The sequence below is a fragment of the Populus euphratica genome, unplaced genomic scaffold (genome assembly GCF_000495115.2).
Source record: "Populus euphratica unplaced genomic scaffold, PopEup_1.0 scaffold74.1, whole genome shotgun sequence".
Taxonomy (NCBI): Eukaryota; Viridiplantae; Streptophyta; class Magnoliopsida; order Malpighiales; family Salicaceae; genus Populus; species Populus euphratica.
Genome location: NW_011499954.1, coordinates 295053 through 322432, shown reverse-complemented (window position 1 = coordinate 322432; position 27380 = coordinate 295053). Strand labels below are relative to the sequence as shown.

At 31.9% G+C, this 27380-nt stretch overlaps 1 protein-coding gene and 1 pseudogene across 1 annotated transcript; both read left to right on the top strand.

The window, feature by feature from the left end:
• The first annotated feature begins 12011 nt into the window (after window positions 1-12011).
• LOC105138254 (ubiquitin carboxyl-terminal hydrolase 8-like) lies at window positions 12012-15024 on the top strand (annotated as a pseudogene).
• An 8340-nt stretch (window positions 15025-23364) lies between these two features.
• LOC105138219 (putative axial regulator YABBY 2) lies at window positions 23365-27090 on the top strand. The gene is made up of 6 exons (XM_011044258.1): window positions 23365-23590; window positions 25382-25510; window positions 25699-25819; window positions 26200-26251; window positions 26341-26416; window positions 26779-27090. The coding sequence occupies exons 1-6, from the start codon at window positions 23522-23524 to the stop codon at window positions 26839-26841; spliced, it is 510 nt and encodes a 169-aa protein (XP_011042560.1). The 5' UTR covers window positions 23365-23521; the 3' UTR covers window positions 26842-27090.
• The last annotated feature ends 290 nt before the right edge of the window (window positions 27091-27380 follow it).

The following is a 27380-nucleotide window of genomic DNA, read 5'->3' as shown; positions in this document are numbered from 1 at the left end:
GCATATTAAAATGATCTAATATTATAAAAAAATAATTCAAAATAAAAAATTCAAAATTTTCTTTAAAAACCTTTTAATATAAAAACAAATATACTCTAAACATAAACATAAAGGAACATCCATTTGAGTAATTCATTTCGCCTCTCTATAAAAACCTTTTAATATAAAAACAAACATACTCCAAACAGGACATCCATTTGAGTAATTCATTTCGCCTCAATTAGGTTTTTATAATGCATAGTTTGATAACACGTGATTGTTGTAAAGTGTAGTCTTTTGAAACTAACCAGGTTATAAATGGATTGTTTTCCTCCTTAATAATCAAGCTATTTAAATTGTATTTATTATCTAGTTTGTCTAAGGTCTAGCACGCAGCCGCTTGCACTTTTTCAATAGCGACTTTATTATAAGTTGCCAAATTTATTTGAGATTAGTCTAAAACAAATATACACTCGCTTAATTAATTATTATGTATTTGGATAGGTTGGTGAGATATCACTTGTCTTTAAACTGAGCTTTGTTAAAGCTAAAAAGATATCTATTGTATTTAAGTGTTGTTATAATTATTTTTTAAAATGATTTTTGCTTAAAAATATATTTAAATAATATTTTTTTATTTTTAAAAAAATATTTTTAATACCAGCAAATCAAAATCATCTCAAAATATTAAAAAAATATCAATTTAAAATAAAAAATATTTTTTTTTTCAAAATACAAAAACAAACAAACCCTAATCTCATGAAAAAATGTGCCTTGAATAGTGTTTTAGTCATGATTTTTTTTAAAATTATTTTAAATATATTTTTTAGTGTTTTTATATCTTCTTCGTGTTAAGAATAGATTTTAAAAATAAAAAATATTATTCTAATATATTTCTAAATAAAAATAACCGTTACCATTGCATTCCAAATATAAATAATATTTTTATTCCGTTACTTGAATTGAAGACCTTCTTCTCTCCTTGTTATTGTGAAAGAATAGGTTTGCTGGCGTGAATACCAAAACCACGTCGCTTTCGAAAAGAATCAAGGACATTGGAGGTAGCACCACCGAAGAATGGAGAGGAGGACACATGGAATGGGACAAAGTGGAGGGGCAGCCACAAAACAAAAGAAAGCGATGCAGACCACAGCTGGAAGGGGACCCGACAACGACAAACAAATAGTGGATGGAGGGGCAAAAAAAAAAAAAACAGACGGGCTGGATATTCCATCATTGGACACGTGGAAAACCACGCACGTGCGACCTCGCTGGCTAGCTTTCAACTCAACCAAAGCCCTCGGAATATGGTTGTCGTGTCTGGTCTGAAATTGACTCGATCACGAGCTGCATCAGTGGGTTATTTCGGATTTTTTTTTTTATTATTGAAACAATGATGTTATGTCTTTTCATAAAAAGAATTCTTGATGGATTAACAAATCAATTAGATCAGGTTCATCGAGATAATACATTTGGAATCTTATTTTTTTTAAATTAATTTGTCAAATCAAATAAAACTTTTAAAAATATCTTGAAAACGTTCAGATTCCAAATTTTAGATGGCTGAGGAATTTTTGTTTTATATTGAATTGTAATTGTTTTTTAAAATATTTTTTCAAATTATTTTTAGAATAAATATATCAAAATAATTTTAATAAATAAATTTTAATAAATCGGTATTTGGACCACACATCTAAATAAAAATTACTATTCATTTTTTTAGTTAAAAATATATCAATTTTTAAAAGAAATTAAACGCGTTCTCATGTGGTTGGAAAAGTGAAAAAAATTATTAATTTTTTTATTTTTTATATTAATTGAAAAATTACATCTTTATTTTCACAAACAGTAACACAAATGTTATAAGGGTTGAGATTTTCTAGCGATTTTAGGAGATATATTAATTTACTTGGTAGTTAATTACAATTTTATCAAGTTCTAGTTTTTTTTTTTTTTAATTATTTAAAAGTTAAATTTACACTTGGATTCATCTCAGCATATTAGTTTTTAGAAAATATAATATGTATGATTATAGACATATCTGCTTAAACAAAAAATAAATACTAATATGGTAAAATGCTAGTACTTTGAGAGATTATCAAGTAAAATTGTTATCATATTTTGTTTTTTTATAACTCAAAATGTTTGAATTAACTTACATGTTTTACAACTAATTTCTAAATTTATTAAACATCTTATAAGTTCAATAAATAAATAAGGTATCATTAAGGTGATAGATATACATTAAAAAATCAAATTTCAATACAGAAAAAAAATAATCCCTTCTCCTTTTAGACCACAGCTTCAAATATACTATCATAATTTATAATTATATCCACTAACACTTAAATATATGAATAAAAAATTAGATCAAGCACTCAATCCATATATACAGTCGATTTGAGTTTAGTGGCTTGGATACGACCCATAATACATGAAATATGTTCCTAAGAATATGAAAGAGTTTTTAAATTATGTTCTTAATCTTGTTCATAATACACATAATATGAAAGCATTTTAATCCAAATGTTTAATATTGTTTGATTATCGAATTATATTTAGGTAATTAGGGGTTGGGGATGACCCCAATTTTCTTGTGGGCATGTTAAATCAAATTAATGGAAGCGATAAAAGCCAATATATTTGTTGCAAAAAATAAAAATAAAAATGAAGGGAGGGTTTTATTTTTTTTCTTTTTCTTTTTGAAGCCATGATTACAGGCCATTAGCTGGTGGGAGGATGGAAGTGAGGCCCACATGTTCCGCTTTAATTTTCACCCTCGGGTGGGGGATATTACGGAGGAATCCCATGGAATTGTGCCTTCCAGTGCTGGAGCGAGATTTTTTTTTAAATAAAGGGATAAATTATGAATAAATACTTGATATTATATAGATGTATGTTATACAAAGATATAAATTTAAAATATATTTATTAACTTATATCAACTAAGATTAATTTTAAAATATTTTTAAAATAAAAAATTATATTATAATTATTCTTTTTAAATTTTTAAATTATTTCATAATAACTTCATTATTAATTTTATCAAAAATAACTTTATCAATGTACATAACAAAATTGTTATTTATTCACTTATCTCACATCATATTCTTTAATATGTTATTTAATACTATGCATACAAAAAAAAAAAAAAACTCTTCACACTGGCAATTATAATTGGTAAAAGTAATATCAATTTAATAAGCATATTTATCAATTTAAAAAACTCTCTTCAAACTATTATTTTTTATCTTTATCATTTCCTCTACAAGATTAATAATACTTATAATATCAGAGAAATCATTATTATTTTGTAGATCAATAATATATATATTTAGTTAGTTATCAAATACAATAAAATATATTATGGAGAATTCATTGTGGTAAGAATGAACAAGATAAATATTTTTTTCTTATTAAACGCAGAGAAAAAATCAATTGAATTTAATATAATAACACAAAAAAAACCTTTGTGCTCGTCTTAATAAAACTACTATCCTAACTCATTAAGTTGTATGTAAATAATATTATTAAATAATTAACATAATTACACAATAATTTATTGGTAAAAATAAAAAATATAAAGGATAAAATATCACAACCTATCTAAAAGAAGACGCAAAGAAATTGATAAAAAAAATAACAAGAATATAAAAAATGTTGAGATATAAACCCATAAGTTGTGGTTTTTTTTTGTAGCGATATTATTTTCTACTTTTTTTTTTGTTTAATAGTTTATGCAAGATATAGGCTGTTACATAAAAAGTATTAAAAAATAAATAAAGGGGCAATTGCCTCCTCTTTGCCCCATGTGCCTTCACATTGAACGAAACTTTTCTTCAGTTGCTACATTATATGTCTGCCAATGGGCACCATTTGTTCATCAGAGTTCCAACAAATCGACAGAAAAAAACTAAAGCCAGTGGGTTTAGCTTTTCCCTGCTATTTCTTTCAAATCAGGCACTATGCAGTCTATAACTTGCCTGTTTAGCTGCTGAACAGGCCAAGCCAAAACCATAGATTTGCCCTAGTATTTGTCACAGCACAGTCTTATGACTCCATTACAGTGTTCTTACTTGGCAGTATGTGCTTGTTCTTGGGGTGAAAAAGACACGACTCGTTTTCCCTCTTCGACTCACTAACGAGGGACTCGACTCAATACTCGCTAGGCTTCTGCCGGTGACTAGACATGAGGAACGGCAATTGCTACGATAATCTGTGCGAGCATGAACGTTTTTCTGAGATGTTAATCAAGCTGTTAACTGAAGCTATGAACAACCGTCCAAAAGTGAAAACTGGAGCACAGAATGAAAAGTGATGTGAGGCCTTCAAAAGGGATGAACAAATGACAGTGAGATGAATCCACGGTTTATCGTTGCCTCCGCAGGGAAATGGAATCTAGCGAGGAGCATTATTATTATAGAGTATGAAACTCAAATTGTGCTCCACGCTAGAGACAATTCAGTACAACCTGGCTGGGCTCTGAAATCTCGATATACAGACATAGATTAGATAGAAATAGCAGATTGATGAAAACAATTCAACGGAACAATCAAAGATTTGTTTATGACACTCAAGCTAACTCTAAGGTCACAACAAAATTTTGGAACAAGCTGCTCAACATGAATGGAATCGAGCTAGCCATAGTCTGACATGATAGGATTGTACTAGCTATTTGATGATTTTGTCGCCCCCCGGGTTAAATAATTTGTTTTTTTCAACATAAAAAATAAATATAACAGCATTTCATATATTTTTTGACAAAAAAATCTTAATTATAACTTTAAAAATTTATGCATCTATTTAATTAAATAAATTAAGAATTAATTATGCAATTGACATAAAAATTTAAATCCTGTTTCTAACAAATTAAAATTAAATTATCAAATCCTTGCTTAAGTCATGAACTTAATGATTTCAACAACTTTTTTATATTTTTTATATAATTATATGATAAGAAAAATAAAAACTTATAAAATTAAAAATTAATTAAATATCAGAACATTTATTGATCACAATAAATTTATAAATATTAAATCAAAATAAATTATATTGTTCATTTAAAAATTAATAAAATATTAAAAAATACAATTAAAAAATAAAGTAAGAAAAATCAATAAAGACCTAATTATAAAAAATTAAATTAAAAATAAAATTAACAAAAAAGGTAAACAAAGGCCAAGTGGGTGGGGGGAAGTGGGGGTGAAGTAGCCCATGAACCTAGGCTTGTTTGTTGTTTGTTTTTTAAAATGAGGCAGACAAACAAGATTTTTATTAACAAAAAAATTGAGACTTGTGTATTTTTAAATAATGTATTTTTAATTTATTTTTTTATTGATATTATAAACACCTTGATAAATTTGTATATGCATCAAACAACAAAAAAAAACCATAACAAAAAATATTTCTAAACTCATATCTTTTGTCTTATAAAAAGTTAAAGGCAAGAAGCATATATGATAAACTATTCTTATTAAATAAAACTCATTGATATAAAAATTAATATTTTTCTTGGTTAGAATTGGTGTTAATTGATATTTTTTCTCTATAGCACCAGAATCCAACCACTTTCTTTCTCTTTTCTTAGACTAAGGACTAAAAAAATAAAAAAAAATAAAGTTTTGAACCAAAACTAAATTTTTAAAAAATTGAAGGGAATAGAAATTTATAATCCAATTGACATAAAAATTTAAATTCTGTTTTTAACAAATCAAAATTAAATAATCAAATTCTTGATTAAGTCATTAACTCAATCAGTTTCAATAATTTTTTAATATTTTTTATATAGTTATATAATAAAAAAAATAAAAATTTATAAAATTAAAAATCAACTAAATATCAGAATATTTATTTAAGATCATAATAAATTTATAAATATTAAATTAAAATAAATTATATTGTTCTATTAAAAATTAATAAAATATTAAAAAATAAAGTAATAAAAATATAATTATAAAAAATTAAATTAAAAATAAAATTAACAAAAAAAAATAAACAAAGACCCAAGTGAGTGGGGGAGGTGGCGTGGAGTAGCCCATCCACCTAGGCTTGTTTGTTTTTTTAAATAAGCTAGACAGACAAGATTTTTATCATTGTGGTAACTAAAAAATTGATACTTGTATTTTTTTTATTTAAAAAGGTATTTTCAATCCATTTTTTTATTTTAAATACCTATAAAATACTACAAACATCTTAATAAATTTATATATGCATCAAATAATAAAAAAAACTATAACAAAAAATGTTTCTAAACTCAGATCTTTTGTCTCATAAAAAGTTAAAGGCAAGAAACATATATAATAAATAATAAACTATTCTCATTAAATAAAACTTATTGATATCGAAATTAATATTTTTCTTGGTTAGAATTGTTATTAACTGATATTTTTTCTTTGTAACACCAGAATCCAACCATTTTTTTTTCTCTTTTCTTAGATTAAGAACTAAAAAATAAGAAAAATAAAGTTTTGAACCACAACTAAATTTTCAAAAAATTGAAGGGAATAGAAATTTATAAATTGAAAAGCATAAGGACCAAAGTGTACTTTTTTTTATCACATTTCAAAACATCCACCTATTTTCACTCCTTTCAATCTTGTCCTTGGTGAATAAATTTGAAGTGACTGGGCTTCAATTTGGTTAAAAGAATACAGTCATAAAAAAAAAAATGTGGAGGACAAAAATGAAAAAACAACCAGAGTGAACAGTGTTCTTGGCTATGAGTTTCTGTTAATAGTCAAGTGAACTGGCGTCACAAGATGGCATCCGTCTAAGAATTTCCAAGGAAATAAAATGGCAGAGCAAGACAACAGGATAGAAATGCCAATGACATTCTTCACGTCTATTATTGCAATGGCTAGGCAATGGGGACTTGAAACTCAACCGATTCTAGATGGAGCAGAAGGTATCGAAGCAACATAATAAAATGCCAAATTTACGTCCTTTATTTGCAAGAATTAACAGCAAATTTCTTCTCTCACAGTTTCAGATATCGATCAACTCTCACGTTTGCTCGCAGCACAACTGGTCTCTCATTTGCCCATTAAGCTTGACTACCAGTCCTCCAGCAGAAATAATACCAAGGGCCAACAACAGAACTTGACTTGTATATTTGGAGTCCCAACAACCTTTATGCTGAGTTCATCCCATGGAGATCCGAAAGATCCTAATAAATCTGTAATCATACTTGCATGGATGGTCTAAACAACATGATTACACTAAAAATATATCTATGGAGGAGGTGAATGGAGGAGGGGAAGGTAAAAGGATATTGATGACATCTTAACCTTGTTAAATTTTTTTATTGGACTTTCATTTCCCTCTGAAATTTCATCCAAGTTGAGGAGTGCTAGATGGGAACAAATAACTTTGCAAGTTTTTGAACCTTAAATTGTTGTTTTAACTAATTTTTTTTTTATAAAAACTGTACATTTCCATCTTTTAATAAATAAATTCCCCTCTGAACGCTGGTTAGTGTTGCCACCAGTGAACTCACACGGCAACGTGAACTCCAATAATAAGGCCACCGTGATCAGCAACCGGGCAACAGCCAACATCACCCCTTTGCACTGTAAGCTTCAATCACGCCATGAGCATCACTGGTTCCATCATAACTAGCATCACCAGCAGCTCATCTCAGCAAATCAGCAGCTCATAATGGTGGGGGCTGGTTTTTGAAGAGAAGCAGAAGCCTACCTCAGCAGCTCCACCTCAGCCACCTCTGTCCACCATAAACAGTGTTTCTCCTCTCAGCCAGTAGCAACATCTCATTCCAGCAGTATCCAGTAGCGTCTCTCAGCTTCTCCTGAGAGCAGCGGAGAAAGCTCCTTCTTCCAGTAGTAGGAGGTTTGCCTCGTCAACCTTCAGCTTTTCATCTCCTCTGCAACAGGAGCAGCAATGGAGATCTTTTTCACAAGCAGCAACTCTTTCCTCAGCTTTGGAACAGCATCGTTATGAACAACAACATAAGATTCAACAAAAAAACAGCGGAGGCTTTTGCTTATCAACCACAGCAGCAGAAGTTAAGGGAAAAAGAGACCGGGTCAGTGTTTGTTCAAGGCAAGACACGCCGCCAAACTACCCCTGCTGATATAGGTATAACACTCTAAATCTGCTGTGATTTGTTTACTACGTGTTCATGGTTTATAGGCATGAGCTATGTATGGATTCATTAATTCAATTGTTTTGATCTTTCAATAGCAAAAAGAGAGCATTCATTTTTGTTAGGGGTCAGGTTTTGCTTCAAAATTTTAGTTTATTTTTCCTTTTTCCCATGGATAATGCTTTTGTTTATTTTTGGAGAGACAGCCCTTATTTTCTTTCTTGGAGGAGGCCGACAATGGTTCTTGGGCCTGGGTTAGAAGCCAAGTTCATGTGATTGGGCTGAGCTTTTAAAAAGCTACAGCAGTGTTTGTTTGAACTACATTTTTTTTTAATATTTTTATAACGTATTGGGCAAACACATATTAATGAGTTTTTAACAATTTTTAAAATTTTTAGTGCTTCATTAAAGAAACCCTCAAATAATTTTTAAAAAAACCTAAAAAAATTTAGAGATCATTTTAAATTTATTAATGGATCCCTAGAATATTTTACAACTATTTTATTTAATATTTAAGTTATAGACTTACATTATAAGGTACTTATTCAAATATACTTGTTTTTTCTTCAAAATTTCATAAAAAATAAAAAATATATTTTTATTTGTGTGTATATGGTCAAGTCTGTCAACAATAAAAAAACCATATATGCATGAATAATAATAATAATAATAATAAAAAAAAAACACAAGGCATGATTTAACATATTTAAATACAAAATTCAAGAAAAATAGTTTTTTTATATTTTTAAATTTAATAACCAATTTATTGAATCCATAAAAACTTGGACTACATATTAAAAATACCAAATAAATTATTTTTTATTTCAATATCAAGGATTACGAATGTATACATAAGATGTATTTATAATATTAAAAGAAAAATGCAAAAAAATATGTTTTGACATGAGAATGGTTAAATTTTAACCAGATAAGATAAGAGTTTCTTTACCAAGAAGGATGTTTTTTAAAATCTTAGATAGACAAACAATTAAAAAATACAATAATACCTTAATTTATATTAGATCGATAAACAATGCGGTTTATATCAAATAAAGTGTATTATTGGTGATACATCCTTCTTATACATAACTCGTTCTCTTATCTAGATTTTAAAACTAATTAAAATTATTAATGATCAAAATATTATATGATAACTTCATCTTCTTTTACTAATAATAAACAAGAATTTCTTATCATTTTTACTCATCATTATAAAAATCCTGGTTTTTAAGGATAATTACTGTCATGCTATACACATACAACAAAATGATGACTTTATGGAATACTCTTTAACTAAGTTTTGTTTTTTTTATTGTTGTATTTTAAATTATTTAATCTATATTTATTTTCAACTATCATTTGTAAATATTGCTTATATATTTTAATTTTTGTACAAGAATTGTTTAACTATTTCCTTAATGCATCACAAGTTTTATTTCTTTTCAGATCACATACAAGCTCTTCTCAATTTGGCCAGAAAACTAATCTAAATACTTAACTAGTCGGCAAAAAACACATCAACCAGTAATAACACAATGCACCCACAATCATGTGTACTAGCATTCAGTCTAATCTAAATTATTTTAAACCAGATCCTTTGATCTCATGAGGATTCTGATGCAGACAATATTTCTAAAAAGATATCTTTCTTTTGATTCATGTGTGCACTATAAAGTTGATCATTATTATAGCCAGAAAAACTCCTCAACACCTATTTTTGATAATGCAAGGCAGTTATATGACTAGTCAGGATTCCTATGCAACCTCCATAGTCAAAATCTTGACTCATTGCCATCATTCAAAAATAAACAGAGCCATTGATTGATTAATGGCACCATATCAAACAAATGGTGCCCACGATCTTCACAAGGGCTAATAAATTTGTGGTTTATATGCTTGGAAATCAAACAAGTGCGACAGAAAACTTATGTTCTGTCTTGTTGCTGTAGGTTTAACGAAAACAAAACAGCTTGAATACTCTTGTATAGGATGATCATGTAAAATAGAGTACAAGCTAGGAGATCTCATAGATCCTTTCAACTTCCCTCCATTTATCAAAACACACACGCACATATCAACTTTCCTCTTCAAATATTTGCTCATTTTCAATTGCTTTTCGTTGAGAAGAGGATACTTAACTAGTTGGATCACCAATCTTTTCACGTTATATAAATATATGACATGCACCATAAATCTTTGTAACTGATACAACTGAAATGAAAGGAAAAATTACCTGTTATGAAGAATAGAGGGAGAAGATTAAAGTCTTGTGACTCCCTCTCTATGACTCTGATTACTGAGATAATTGATGATTTTCCCAAGTGAATCGATCTGTTTCTTTGATTGCTAGCTGGAAGGAAGAACATGAGAAGAAGAAGAAAGGGTCGGGATTTCTACTACTTGTTGTACATCCACATACATAAAGATTTTAAAGGAGTAATGAAGGATGATAGTGTCTCTTTTATTGCTGAAGATCATTCCCAAGATGTGTTTTCTATACAAATAAGGCTTTCAGCTTCCAGGGAAAAAAATTCTTTGGTAGCTTAAAGGTCAATTTCCTTTTTCCTTTTCTTCTTCTTCCCTTCTTTCTTTATAGTTGTGCAGAACAAGGCTTATAAACCAAGTGTATTTGCTTCAATACTGAATGTTTAACAGTTTAGTCGAATCCCTTCTTGGATGCATTGCTTTCAAGAGCTGAGTGCCATGGTGGTCGAGCCTGGTTTGGACCAGGTTACTGGACCAGGTAACGTCCGTATTGAGATGAAGTCAAGCCCAGTCTTGAGATCGATCAGTTTGGTTAGACCTTATGTGCCTGCATGTCATACAATATATATTTTTTTCTTACAACATATACAATCATATGCTTTAAGATTGTTAAATGTAATTGAAACTCACGACTCCTCCCCACCATGATAATCCAGTTAACTTAATTATATTACAATGTGCTTATGTTTCTCACAGCACAGAACTGAAGCTAAATACAAGAGCCTTCTTTTAATAAATCTTCTCTATGATTCCATATTTGACAGTAGACTGAAATTTCCAAGACAACCTGATTTCCTCTTACAAGAGAGCTTGCAATATTTTTGTTCCCAAGTCTAAGCTGATTAGTTTATTATGAACTTTTGTTATCTCAGTAAGAAATACAGATTTATTTTGGGAAGAAGTCTTTCGTGATTCAGTTCACCTCTTGTACAGTTGCATATATGGGACTTCTCAGGGCAGACAATCCAATTTCTCATGGACAATAGGATCAACCCGCTATATGATATCCTGTAAGAACATGGCAAAGAGGTGACTGATTTGTTTATTTGTTTATCTTACATTTTGTTACTATTGTTGAGGCTCTTAGGCAATGTTATCCATGACTGCTTTTTAAGTATTGATGTATAATTTTGCATATTGCAATGTTTAGTGTAATTATTTTATCTTATGTTGCATGCAGATTGCACTTGAATTGCAAGCCTATGGATTTTAAGATTCTATGACTGCTAGTGATGAAATGTTTAATGAGATGGTGGGGATGGGGACTTCTTTAGGTGTTGGTTCTGTTAAAATGAATGAGTGCACTAATCATGTTCGACACCGAGGAACTCCTCCCGATCTAGGGGTGGTCTTAGGGTAGTTGGTTACTTGGGTTTGAGGGGATGGCAGAATCTTGGGAATACATGTTTCATGAACAGTGCAATTCCAGGAAAATCCACTAGGAACGAAGGTTTGTGAATGGTCTTTTATATTAATTGATCTTCTTGAGGTAACTTTTGCTTCCTTTGCGCAGGCGAGCCTTTGTAAATAAAATTTTTTTTTGTCCAGGGAGAGCTTGCTTTAGCATTTGGGGATTTGTTAACTAAGTTGTGGACACGAGGAAGTACCCCGGTGGCTCCTGCAATATTCAAGTGAAAACTAGCAGATTTTGCTCCTCAACCCTTTGATGTTTACTGCTTGATGATCTTTCCTGGTTTTGTCAACTCAATGTATTTGTCATTTCTGCAGTCATTATAGGGTCAGTATCAGTCAACATTGGTTTGCCCTGCTTGCAACAAGAAGTCTTGTCGCATTTGATCCATTTATGTACTTATCACTGTCGTTACCTTCAACAACAACGCGGACTATGACTTTGACTGTTTTGAGCACTGATGGGAGGAATTTACCATCCTCTATTACTTTAACTGTGCCCAAATGTGGGAGGCTAAAGGATCTCATTAGGGCCTTGAGCATTGCGTGTTCTTTGAGAGAGATTGATGAAATGCTGATTGTGGTTGAGGTATGCTGCATTTTATCTGGTTTTCATTGCAAGGGTTGTTAGTTGCTCCTGTCAAAGGCATCAGTGCTTAATTTCATCAGAACAAATTTATTTTGAACATCTAATTTGTGGCACTTGTTCATGTTTTAATAAAAATATATAGGTGAGTGCAGGATCATATAAGAGTCGTGCATTAGTCAAAATTTTAATATGTATTTATGTTTATGAAAATTTCTTGAACTCTGAATTTCTGATGATGTAGATATACAAGAATAATTTTTTTCGTCCCATGACTGAGCCATCTGACTCGGTAGCCTTGCTCAGAGACAAAGACAAACTTGTTGCTTATCGGTTACCAAAAGATAACCAGAATTCACTCTTAGTTGTCTTTATGCACGAAAGAGTGGAAAGGTGAGCTTATTTATCTCATGGTCTTGTCACTTGGTTGGCTTTCTTCTGCTCCTTTTACTTATGATGATATTTAATTTTCCTTCGAGTTTGGTGCAATAATCTCAATTTTCGCTATATACTGATTTATTCTATTAATTGATCTCCAGGCCTTGTGAATTTGAGAAAGCAATACCAAATTTGAAACCATTTGGCATTCCGTTTGTAGCAAGGTTAGAGATTCTTTCTACTGGATTTGATCTCCATAAACTGTATCTGAAATTACACAGTCCACTTCTTATGCCTGCTGAAGATGCATGCGATGACTATGATGATGTGGGGATCACAACTAGTGAAGATTCTACATTGGAGAATGTCCTAAGCCCCGCAATCCATACAGGCCTGGACACTGGAACAGAGGATGACCAGTGTTCCAGTTCTGATTTTCGATTCTGTTTGAAAGATACATTGAGATCAACAGAGATAAAGATGAATGATCCATTACCAGTCCCAAAATTTAATGATGACTTGCAGGTCTATGTAACATGGTCAGAAAACACGGTTGAGAAGTATGATACATGCCTTCTCAGCTAATTGCCAGAGTTTTTTAAGCCCCAGTTATGCACTAGGAGGCCTCAAGAGTCTGTTTCTTTATATAAATGCCTTGAAGCTTTCTTGAAAGAAGAGCCTTCAGGACCAGAAGACATGTGGTTGGTGTGTCTCCCCACCTCAGCAAAAACTTTAGATTTTTGCTTGAAGATTTGTCCATTTATTTGCCATAAATATTATTTTGGTTTGCACATCTTTTTTTGTGCCTGCATGTGTTTGCATACATGTATGTAATATGCATGTCTGTTTGCACTTATTCTATGTGCACGCACAAAAATCTAAATAGTTGAATCATTTTCTTGGACCTATAATTTTTGATGGTGTGATTGTGTCTGATTTTAGGAATTGCCCCAGCTGCAAGAAGCCTCGGCAAGCTAGGATAAAGTTAGACATTTGGAGATTTGCCTGCAATTGTGGTTGTTCATTTGAAAAGGTTCTCATACAGTCAATTTATTAGGAACCTTTGGAGATTTGCCTGCAATTCTGGTTGTTCATTTGAAGAGGTTCTCATACAGTCAATTTATTAGGAACAAGTGGGAAACGTATGTGGACTTCCTAATCGATGATTTTGAACTGTCAACCTACATTTCCCAGAAGGACAACCAGTTTTCCAATCATTATGTATTTGTATGCAACAAGTAATCATCATGGAGGCATGAGATGTGGTCACTACGATGCATTTATTGATGTATGCGGTGTTCATTCTATCTATGCATTTTCTTTTATTGCCTTTGGTCAAGAGACTGCAGATAGAACGATTCCACAGAGGGACACCTGCATGCGCACACATTTAGACAGAGCTAGGAACTATTCATTTTTATTGAAGCATGTTATTCATCTGGGCTAGCTTCATCAATCAAGGATTTTTTGATAATAGTGTTTCTCATCTACTTGAATGAATTTGGAAGTTCTCCTAGGTGTCATCGAACTTACTGGATGGATTTGCAAAGTAATCATCTTTGGGTGGCATGCACTGTTTAGAAATCAGCATACGCATCTGTGGGGCAATTGTTGATTATAAAAATTGACCACTGCATATCCCCTTCAGGGTGTTGAGCTGTGTATGCCATGCATTCGATATATTATAATAACGAGTCAAAAGCTGTGAAATAGAATGAGGAACATGAATTCTTATTGAGCTTCCTAGACACCAGCTGATAATTTTCTCCTCTTCATCCCACCCAAGATAGAGATGCTATAGTGATGTGAAATCTGATGTTACACACTCCTTGTCCTATCTCCTTTCAGTTTTTTTGGACTCTAGTATGGTTGGGAAGGGAAAGTGATCGATAAGAAGGGAAGATTTACCTCGCCACTGTTATGAATTTTTCAGCAGGGGAACGCGAGTCAAACAGTTTCTCTTTGTTTGTTTAGAGATGGACGGAAGCTAGTGCTTGTAGAAGTGAATTGTAAGGAAGGAAAGGAGGGGGAGATGTATCTAGCTATGTTTTGCTCATGCAGAAGTTAAAATAAAAGACAGTAACACAATTTTGCGGGATGTTCCCAAATCTGAAACACAAATCTCTGTATTTCTGTGGTCACCATCATATACTCTAGGAAGATTTTTTATTTTTTCTTGTCTTTCAAGTACGTGTAGTCTAAAATTATTATTGTTCTTGTGCAGCTTGGGTATCACAAATGGGACGAGTTCGATGATGTCAAAACATCTGCTGCTTATGTACTTTTCTACAGGAGAGCCACTTAAACATCCTCATATAAATACTTCGCACAGTCTCTTGACAGGGTCAAGACCTGTATTATCATTTAGAGACAGCTTCCTCTGTAGCAGCAGGAAACAATTATGAATTGGAGGGAACACATAGGAAGTGCAGGGAAGGATTTGCTGTACATTTTTAAGGGGGTGTCAGTGAAAATTTGTTACAAATTGATCATACACTTTTTATTTACCTTGTATATATGCTTCATACGAGATTTTTGAGAAATGTCCAACCATTTTTTTGTCAAAGTTAAGTTGCCCTTTCCTTGAATGCGTATATAAAAGATACAGTGATTACTCAGGGTACTACATGGGAAATTGATGTTGCTTGGTTAGAGTTATAGATTCTTTCACCATCGGTTTTGAGCTATGATTTTTGAGATGTCGCAAATTTGTTTGACAATAATAGCCTGTCATGGCTGCCCGATAGCACTCCTTGCAGATCGACTTGTAATTTTGGAAGGCGATCGAACTGAGTTCTTGGCGATGCAACAAGATGGGTTTTTCTTTCTCCATCATTCTCGTCCGTTGGTAGAGTGAGCAGAATTTGATAACTTTACGTTCGTGCGGGACAAACGTTTCCAACTCAAGCAAGAATAATTTACTTAACTTGAAATGTGGTTGGTTTTGAGTGAAATATTTTATTGGAAAATGTTTTTGTTTCTTGTACAATATTTTATAGGAAGATTAGTTGATAAAAAGTATTTTATAATCATTTTTTAAATTTAGTTGAATTTGTTTTATTTATCATAGAATATTTTGAACTCATAAAATTTCATAAAATATTTTTCTAGTAATTATTTATTTATAATATTATTAAATTATAGCAACAGCTATTTTTATCATACCATCATTATTATCATCTTCTTTTATATTACTGTGATTATCTCATCATTACTATTATTTTAATATCATTATTATTATAACCACCATCATTTCATCACTTTTTTTTCACAACTATTTATTTTTTTGCCACTATCATGATAATCTCATCATTATTACTTTCAATTCACCACCAATTTCTTCATTATCGCTACCATGATTACCTCATCATCCTCTCTTCCACCACCATTAAAAATATTATACATGTAACATATTTTTCAACTCAAATTTTTGCCACTTGCTCTTAGAGTTGGAGTTCTCTACTTTGTTAACGTGATGATGGATACACCCATTTGTCAACTAGACTAATCCTACATTTAGACCAATCCTAGATTTAGACCATGTTAACTTTGATTACTATTTTCAATTTATTTTTAACATAACTATCTTCAAATCTAAAAGCTTTTTTTTTTCCACATCAAATCATAAAACTACAAATCTGGGAGTTTTTCTAAAATTAGGACATGCAATTGTTTTTAACAAACTACAAAAAAATAAAAAAATATATTTTGAGAAATAATATAGTTAAAGAGTTACATTGTTGAAAATAGTGTCTTCTATAGGTTATTAAAACAACTTATTGATTGCAATACTTCATATTTTGAATTGTTAGGATTGTTGTCATTACTGTACAACAATCATAACACATTTGCAGCCTACCCTAAGAAGTAGGGTTGTCACTGTCAAAAGCCTACAATGATAGGTGTGTAATCAAGTTGTACCAACCATTGATAAAATGATACAACTCATATGCTGTCATTATTAGTGCTACAAATCATGCCATAATTTGTGAATTTTGTTTTACCATTGATGCTTATAAATAGAGGCATAATTTGAAAGCAATAAGAGAGAGAGTGGTGAGTGTGTGTAAGAGAATAAGAGAAAAGGAGGGGTTGTCAAGGGCACTAGCCCTGCTGCTATATATAGCAGTGTGTGTGAGCTAGAAGTTGAATTAGAGTGGATATGATCATCCTCCTTCATTTATTTGTTTTTGTATCCTTTTTCTATCTCTAATAATATTGACTCTCACATGGATGTAGGTGATTTGCCAAACCATTTTAAATATTGTGTTAGTGTGCGTGGATGTAGGTGATTTGCCAAACCATCTTAAATATTGTGTTAGTGTGCTTAGTCTTCTATGAGCAATTATTAGTATATCATTAGTTTGGATTCCCCAATAATTGGTATCAAAACGCATGGTTTAAAGTGGTGTTTAATTTTACTAAAAAAATAAAAGTTATCAAAATTATATTTTGACCATACCACTGTGTAAAGGAGGAAGAGACGAAGCCACCAGTGAAAATCACATTGAAATCGGACGTCAGAATCGTCCTCACGAGCTGGTGGGGTGGCTGGCCATACACCACGCATCGCACACATCTTCTTCACTCGGATGGGCTGACCGGACCCGAATACCAAATGACCCAACCCACGTGCTAGAAATGGATAAGGATGATGTCATCATTACATCATCATGCACAAGTGGCATGTCATGTCATTGACCAGTCAGTAGACATATCAACAAAGTGGGACCCACCTACCACGTCATCAGCCACGAGCCGAGCTGAGCCGCGAGCCAAGGAAAAGGATCTAGTGTAGCTGATCCTATATGCAACCGGATTTGAGATTGAATCTAGGCCGTTTATTAGGCCAGAATTGTTTTGATCAAATCTTAGCCATTTGAAATGCGATTTGGATGATTTCAGACTTGTTTCCAACTAATTTGATCGTTTTGAATGCAATGATGCTGTATGATCATTGCGATTTGTGATAAAAAATTTGTTTCCAACTAATTTGATCATTTTGAATGCAATGATGTTGTATGATCATTGCGATTTGTGATAAAAAAAAATGGCAATGGTGAATTATTAAGAGAGATTGCTATAGCAATGGTGAATTATTAAGAGAGATTGCTCGATTAGGAGGCATCTAAAGGTCATCATAGTGGTCGATGGAGGTGAGAAGAAGAAATCGCATATGTTTACCTAATTACATATGTTGAACTGCTATGTGGGGAAATTTTCATTGCCCTAAAAGGAGGTAAAATTTGGACACTCTCGACACCTGATCATGTGGACAATTGGAAGTGAAGAGTGGAAATTAATAAAGACCAATCTTGACGAATCTAAGCACTGATAATCTCACCAAATATTGAGAAATTAGGTATAAAACCAAGATATCACAGATCACTTGTAAAGGAAAGCTGCAATAAAGCTAGCAAATGGTTGTATATACTGAAAGACAGTATGATGGATAGATATGGCCTAATAAGTTATGGCTAGGAGATTAGGTTTTAAGCGGGACCAGCGTGACCCCTCCAATCTTTCCTAGGAACTTGCTTAGTTGAAGGCTTATCCATACAGTACTATTTTTATATATGTAACTGTTTGTAATGAAACTATTGAAGACTAGCAAGATGACGGTACAAAGGAACAATTAGGTTTTGTATAATCAAAAATCTGATGGAGTGGTGATTTCTCCAAATAAGTTAGATTCGATGACTGTAATTTTGTCGAGGGGAGAATTGATGAAGACCTTGAAAATAAAAGAGAAATACAACAAGAGGATAAAGATTGACACCTTATTTTGACTTGGATATGTGTTATGACAGGATGAGCTGCTGTCAAACATAGGCAAGGAATATAGAGAATCTAGAGAACAAAAATTGTATGAGGGCACATAGAGATTGTGCAGGAGTACCCGTAGGATCCAATGAGGTACTGTAATGAGACAACAGATTCAAGGAGAAGAAGAGTTCCCAAATGAAGCTTAGAGCAGAGACTGTATGGAAAGTTATACAACAGGAAGTCTTTTGTGCTCTTGATAAAGGCAACAAATGAAAACCTTTCTAATACATGCAAGGATGGAAAGATGAGTTGTTGCAGAAGCACCTAATTGAGGAGATGTGACTGCCTATAATGAAAGATGAAGATACCAAAAGAGAGTTGGTATAAGTAGAGTTGTTAAGCAGAAAGGCGTAAAAGCCCCAAATATAAAAAACAAGATGGAAGATTGGGAGGAGTGTACCACAACTCTCTTTTTTTATGTAATCAGTGGCAGTAATCTCTTCCAAGTCCATATAGTGGTAGATAATTTTTTGAGCCACTTTGAAACATTCCAACTGAAGGAGGATGCAACCGTTTATGAAAGGCGAAGACACCTTGAAGAGAAGGTGTGAGGGCCATGAGATGAGCCCAAGATCTGACCGTCGTATGATGATGAGTGGAGACACCTTAAGAGAAGGTATGAGGGCTATGATAGGAGCTCAATTACAGAACGCCCTAGAGTCAATGTGATGGCTAAATATGAGTGGACAAGTGGATAGCCAATGAAGTTGCTATGATGAGTATAGAGATAAATTTTGAATTAGATTTCATAGATATTACCCCTATGCTAAAGATCAATGAGCTAGAAGACATTTATCTTGGATAATAAGTGGATGACTTATGGAGCATTAAGATGAGATTGCAATGTAGGAGCAGATGGCATGCGCAGGTTACTTGAGCAAGTTGACTCTTATCAAGGTAGTGAGCTCGGTAATGGCATTGTAATACTTAGAGTATGAAGATAGATATAGATCAACCTTTAATAGGCTACCATCATAGTTTAAAATGGAAAGCTACTTGGACTCTTAAGACAAAAAACGGGAGACTAACAGAGAAGTAAGGGTGAAATAGAGGGCAGACGCAACTCCTAGATGAGTAGACTCTTGAAAGAGTGGTGAGCTTGTTATCATATTGAGATACTCAGATAATAATGAATGCCGTACTTGGAAAGAGAAATTTTTGTTTGAGGAGGTGTTGTAAGCCTTAATATAAGGCTTGAAAAATCATTTCGGACCAAGCATAGTTGATACGCTCGAAGGGGAATGTTATGTTATGTCATAGAGTTAAACGTTAACACTCTTCAGATATGATGTGGGAGACCATCTGGTTGAAGTGATCCTTTGGCGTGAGCAAGGGTGTGCTTTGGTGACTCTGGTGATAGAAAGGTTTGACAAGTACTTGTAAACTTGGCTAAAGATGCTCTGAAATGGTAAGCTTGGAAGAGCTGCAAGATGCAAGCTTGTGCTGAAGAAGCAAGAGGATAATTGCCAAGAGGACAATTGCCCACATGAATGGCAAAAGGGGTGATTGTTAGGATTGTTGTCATTAATATGCAGCAATCATAACACATTTGCAGCCTACCTTAAGAAATAGAGTTGTCATTGTCAAAAGCCTACAATGGTAGATGTGTAGCCAAGTTGCACCAACCATTGACAAAATGGTGCAACTCATGTGTTGCCACCATTAGTGCCACAAATCATGCCATGATTTGTAGATTTTGTCTTACCATTGATGCTTATAAATAGAGGTATAATTTAAGAGTAATAAGAAAGAGAGTGTGGTGAGTATGTGTAAGAGAATAAGAGAGAAAGATGGGCTACCAAGAGCAGCAGCCATGCTGCCATATACAACAGTGTGTGTGAGCTAGGAGTTGAGTTAAAGTGGATATGATCCTTCTCCTTCATGTATTTATTTTTGTATCCTTTCTCTATCTCTAATAATATCGATTCTCTTGTGGATGTAGATCCTTCTCCTTCATGTATTCATGTATTTATTTTTGTATCCTTTCTCTATCTCTAATAATATCGATTCTCTTGTGGATGTAGGCGATTTGCTGAACCATGTTAAATATTATGTCAGTATGCTTAGTCTCCTATAAATAATTATCAATACATCACCGGTTCAAATTCCCCAACATGAATAACTAAAACTTTGTATTTAAAACGTAGAAAAATCATAGAAGGAAGCATAATAAAGATAACAACAATCATAAGGTTTGAACTTGTAATTTTGGTTTGGACTTTGGGGTTTATTTAGGGTTTGAAATTTGGATTTGGGGTTTTTGACACAAAATATACCATGGATAAAAATTAGAGTACCTAAGCCATAAAATTACAGCCCTAAATTGTAGATAAATAGGTAAAAAAATGACACAGATGGAAGCATAATAAGGATAACAAAAATCATAGAAGGATAAAGAATTGGCCAAAATAAAGTTATCACATAAAGAATCCTAAGTTGTAGTTTTATTATTGAAATAAAATCTAATAAGTTTTACCTCTGTGTAAGATTCTATCATCCTTTAAGTAAAAAAGAAAAACACCTTAACATAGTAATAAAATTAGAATTTTAAAGTCAAAAGGAAATAAAACAAAAAATATATAAAATTAAAAAAATTAAAAAAATCCAAGAAAAATAACAAAATTAGCTCAAATAGCATCTTCACGGTCTAATTTAGGGGTCTTACAAAGCTCAACTAGTTTCAACAAATGGGACCTCCTTTAAAATTGGACCTAAAAAAATCTTTGAAAAAATTAAGTTTAATCCAAATGTCGGATTGAAAGTTATGACTTTTTAATGCTATTTTGTTGGTCTGGCACGACCGAATCTCTTCTTATACCTAGTAATATCCCATTGGTCCATACAAATCATCTGCTAGGCTATCCACACATTTTTTTATGGCAGATCTCTATCTGATTATTCAGAATCTTTTATTTCTGTTACCCTAATCATATAAAGAAAACTACAATATTTTTTTAAAAGTATGCAATTCAATAATTTGAAGAAAAATACAGCACACCAAATATTTATATAGAGGTAAAAACTAACATAATTAAAAGAATCCAAAGCTAAGTAGAAAAAAGTAATAAAATACCACTAGAAAATTAGAAAAAAGCAATAAAAACATTGATGAAAAATACTTTGTTGTTGTTTACTAATAAAAATTATGATGAAAAATTTCCATAAATAATTTTTGATGAAAACAACGATGAGATAAAAAAATTCATCAGTAATTCCATCAACGTTGTTGACATATTAAATTATCAACATGATTATCAATAAAAATTTCATCGATAATTTTAAAATAAATTAAAACCTAAAAGTCCCTCTACTTTCCCCATCTCTTCTTCTTTATTCAATTAAAATCACAACAACCCTCTCTCTTCTATTTTATCAATTCCAGCAACCCCCACTAGAATTCAACCACTCAACCTATTGGCGTCAACCAGCCTCAATCTAGTAATGTCAACTTCCCGGCCTTGATTTCATTTTTTATCAAGCTTCACTTTACCAAATAACCAAACCCATCCATTTTTGTTGTAATCTACTTATGTTTTAAGTTAATTATTGAAGTGTGTTTGTAGTAGTTATAGTTTGCTTGTACATTTAAGTATTTTACTTGTTTTATAATGATAATTTTATTGTATTAATGTATGATTTGTGTTTTAGAGTTTGTTTGAGATTTGGGGGGATGAATTTAATTTTTTACTTGATGAAATTAAGTGTGATTTTATAACTTAAATATGTTTGAATTGAAGAAGTGATGAGTAATTTAATAGATATTAATTATTTTTGTCAATTTTATAATTAAGTTGAAAATTTAGGGAAAATTGATTTTTTTAATTGGTAATGATTAAAAGGTATTAATTAAGGTTTAGTAAGTTTGAATTGAATAAATGATGGGTAATTTAATGAGTATCAATTAGTTTTTGTCAATTTTATAATTAAGTTGGAAAATTGATTTTTTATAGAACTCATAATAATTAAAATTTATTAATTTAGGTTGAATAATTTTGAATTGAATAAATGATAGTTAATTTAATGGGTATCTATCAATTATTTTTTATCAATTTTATATTTAAGTTGGAAATTTAGAGAAAAATAATTTTTACGTGGAATTGGTAATAATTAAAAGATATTAATTTAGATTTGATAAGTTTGAGTTGAATAAATAATGGATAAATAGGTAGCTCTCAATTATATTATGTTAGTATTTTTCAAATTTATGGAAGTGAAATTCAAAATTAATTAGGAAAATATTAAAAATATTTTTTTAAAAAAAATATATATCTTCTAGGTCTGAAAGGTTTTATAAGTCTATGTTTACAACAATGACATCCTTATAGAACTATACTTGTAGAACCTCTTAATTAAATTTGACTTAATCTAAAGGTTGAATATACAGTTATGACTATATTTATTATGCTGCATGTGTTGATGTGTATAAGTCTTTTTATAATATTTTTTGTCTATCTAGTTATGAATATACATGTAATACATTTCATGTCAGATTTGATTTGATTTCTAGTTAATGTTTAAAATTTGAATTTAATGTTTAGATAGGGTTGTCTCCATTAAATTCAAGTATACAGTTATTTTTTAAAATTAATACCTATAAATTGAGTTGAGTTATTCCAGCCCATTAATTTTACTATTTTGCTAAATATTTTTGTACTTGTATTTTTTTTTTTAAAGAACTCCAAATCTTGGCAGTACTTCTGCCAGCCATCGCAAATAATTGGAGTGATTTTGTTACAGAACTTTAATGCTAAGAATGACGTATAATAGCAGGCATCACCTCATTGCCAATCACACGGCAGAAAACAAAAGAAAGTAAATATCTCCATGTATCTAAGAGAGTGGCTTGTTTTCTTTATAAACTAGTCCTGCTTCATTTTCCAATATCTCTCTATATTAACTCCTCAAGCTGTCATTTTACTTTTTTATAACAAGATTCTCTCCTATCTGGTGATCATCATTTGCAATTCTGTCCTAGAATGTCTCTAGACATTGCTTCTGAACGTGTTTGCTATGTTCACTGCAACTTCTGCAACACCATTTTAGTGGTATATGTGCCTCTCTAATCTCTCAGTACTCTCCCTTTGCGTGCTTCACTGATCAAGAATCTATCTAGCTAGCTAGCTTGGTTCACGGATCTTTCCATAATTCTCAGCTTGTTGTTAATCTCTAAAAGTTCAACTTCATGTATTTGAGTCATCTTTCAAGTTAATTTCTTAAAGAGGATCGCTCAAAATGTTTTTTCAAGAAGTACTTATTTTGTTTACACATTTTGTATGCTAGGTTTTGGTTCTAACATGCTGGGTCTATTTCTTTGATTCTGCACAGAAAAAGAAATATATCACATCCATAGAGTAAACCCATCTTCTCAACTTGTTTTGTTTGAAGGATCTTGTTCATTATATAACTAGACAGTCCATGTTTCTTTCGTATGTAAAATTATTGAAGAATTCTCGATCCATCAGAAACAGATGGAGCTTTTTTTTTATTTATCTTAAGCTACTTTGCTCGATCCATGGTCTTTCCTTTTGTTCTTTTTGATGGAAAGATCCACGGTCATTGAGCATACTTCTTTTCTGTTTTATACAAATATTATCATCATATTTATTTCTTGTGATCTAATTTATATTTGTTTATAGCACCTAGATAGTTTAACCGAAACATTCACCCTCAGTATACTGGAAGGTAAAGCCATGTCTATGGCCAGATGTGTCAGGAACATAGGGTTTCTTGCAAGAGCCCTTTCTTGTCCAAGGAATACTGCTGCTCTCCAGCAATTCATCATGTCATCATTACTGTTTGTTTTTATTAGTATTTGATAACAAGGGTAAGATTTGAAAGAGTGTGTGTGTGTGTGTATTTTTAAGAAGATCAAAGTTATATCCCTTGTGTAATTCTACTTTTTTTCCCATTAAAAGATCTGCTGACTTATCCCTAAAACAAGTAAAACTGCTTTAGAGAAGTAAGAAAAAAAACTTGTCTCTACTCCTGGAAGGCCCAGGAGGCACAGAGACCAACAGCTTATGCTGTGAAGTGTGCCTCGAAATTTAGACTTCAATTTGGTGGCGGAGATTTTATTTTTTTTAATGTTTTTTTTTTTATTTTTTCGTCATCCATTGTTGAAAACCTTATTTTCTCAACATAAAATAATCCTTGGATGCACAAACTTCGTTTCTTCATAAATATACAAATAAGCTTAATATAAACAGATAATTAAGTTTTATCATGAAAAAACTTGCATTCACTGCACATATTATGTTTCACTTTAAGGAAATTAATCAGCGGTATAGATTTCATGACTGACTGCAAAAAAAGCAGACTGATCTGCTCATAGATCCCTTTCTCTCTTTATTCATAACCATGTTTCAGAGCCGTGATTGCTGTTTGGTGTTTTCTGTTCATGTCATGTCATTTTCCTCTCTCTCTCTCTCCAATTTTAAAGTTTCACTCGATGCGTACAGTGTCAGACGCACTGAAATATTGGAATTGTCATACTAATTATGAAACATCAGTAGTACTAATTTTAGTTTACATTATCAAGTAATCCTCCTTCTCCCTGTTTTCCAAGACAAGAGGATATGAAAGTAGAAGATTTGTTCATCTTCATCAAATTCTTATCTTCTTCTTCCTTTGAGATCAATTTTATGCACTTCTAGTTTTATAGATTTATTCTCAGAGTTCCCATAGAAAAAGAGAGATTTTACTATATATATATGCATATAAATTTGAAAGCTCATATAGTAATTTCTGTTTTTAATAATCTATGCAGTTCCATTTATAAGATGTCTATATAATTTTAAAATTTGTGGTTTTTTTTTTTTGGGATAATCCTTTTGCAGGTTAATATTCCATGCAGTGCCAATTCTACATTGCTGAATACTGTGACTGTTAGGTGTGGACGTTGTGCTAATTTGCTGTCTTTGAATACTGGATCTTTGCTACAGACTTCACATCCTCAAAATTCTCATGTGAGATTATATAATTGAGAAGATTATTGCTGAATTTGAAGGGAAAAAGCTGTTTAATTTAGGCCAGCAATTTATATACAATATTATAATTGTACTGTAAAAAAAGGAAAGGAAGAACAGGGGTATATTATAATTGTATTGAACATAATATATATCTCTTGACATTTATTGATTTACGAATTTTGCAGAAACAAAACTTGCTTTATCAAGATTTAAGCGGGGGTTCCCAGTCTTCTTCCACGGGCAATAGGGTTTCTGCATTGGAGCCTTCGCAGAATGAACAGCCCGGCAGAACAGTAGCAATGCATGGTACTAAATCTCTCCCTTTGTTTGTGAGTGTGTGGAATCCCTAGCCCTAGCTGTCCCTGTTAACCAGAGGGTGATATATATACATGGAGTGGTTTATACATTGTTAGTAATTGTTTAAGGGACAGAAACAAAAACAAAATAAATCTATGACAATTTTGGAATGAATTTTTTTATTTGTAAAATAAAAAATATATCTTTATTATCTCTGATTCTTCTGTCCTTAAACAGTAATAAAACGCTACAAAACAACGTAAATATAAAAAAGTTGTATAAACACATATCATTAATTAGTTTACATGTTGAGAGAATATTATAGAATATTAAAATTTTAGTTTGTACAAATGCTTAATATTGTAGTGTTTAATTGAAATGAATTAAAGCTGCAACGGGGAAGAAACAGCGGACTCCTTCAGCATACAACCGATTTATTAAGTGAGTATTCGTAGTTTAGCTTCCCATTTTGATTACCACTATAATTATGCGTTTTTAATTTACTAATCCTTGAATCTTTGTCTGTTTAGAGAAGAGATTAGAAGGATAAAAGAAAAAAATCCTGAGATTAGCCACAGAGAAGCTTTCAGCAATGCAGCCAAGAACGTAAGTTGCAACAATATTGATTTTCTTTTTTCTTTAAATTTCTAGGGTTGATCTTCCAGTCTTCACCCTTGAATTCTTGAACGCTGGGATAATTAACCTAATGGAAATCTAGCTAGCCATGTTTGTTTTAGTGGATATATATGTAGAGGAATATACTTATATATGTGTGTGTGTGTGTGTGTGTTTCAATAACTGTTTGAGATATATTATGCTAGCTATGTTGCTGGAATTTAAGAAGATCTTCCATGTTTAGGGTTCATCATGCAAAGTTTTCCGAATTATCTTTGGAATTAATAAGAAGTTAACCATTGAATAACATTTAATTTATCTCTTCTATATCAATTCTGTCTGTTTCATTTCAGTGGGCTCATCTCCCTCACACCCATTCTGGTCTCACACTCAACGACACCGGCATGGATGCATAAGGTGCACGTACGTCCGGTCAGCAAGGAGCCTAATAAAAACATATTGGTCATATCATTGCCAAGAAGTTTGCTTATGAACTAAAGTAATCATGGTGTGATTATTTTGATAATAGCTTGTTGATTTCAATGAATTCTCAGCTTCGGTCTTGCGCAAGACTCCAAAGCTTCACCTTCATCGCTTATTGTAATAATCACTAATTTTTAGAGGGACCATTTTGAATAAAACTAGTTGCAAGACTGTGTTAGGGGAAAGAATAAGACTTATAATATTTAAGTGGATGTTATACGCAGAAGAATGCTAGAAATAACGAACAATTAATATACATAGCCGTGCTTGGATGTCTTGTCTTGTTGAAGGCCTTCTCTAGAGCAATTGCAACTTGGAGCTCGACCAACGATAGGAAACGTGTGGATTGACTATTATTGCCAGCATCGTACGTTTGCTGGTGGGTCAACCTCAGATTTCAGGCCCTCATGACTCCTGCCTGAGCTGTTAGAGAGCAACCGATCGAGTGGTAATGAGCGATGGTTTTGTAGTT

Excerpts from the sequence above, each read along its gene's own strand:
- LOC105138219 (XM_011044258.1), top strand. The coding sequence starts at position 23,522 with ATGTCTCTAGACATTGCTTCTGAACGTGTTTGCTATGTTCACTGCAAC. Across the intron at positions 25,511-25,698 it reads CACATCCTCAAAATTCTCAT|AAACAAAACTTGCTTTATCA; the intron begins GTGAGATTATAT and ends CGAATTTTGCAG. Across the intron at positions 26,252-26,340 it reads GCATACAACCGATTTATTAA|AGAAGAGATTAGAAGGATAA; the intron begins GTGAGTATTCGT and ends TTGTCTGTTTAG.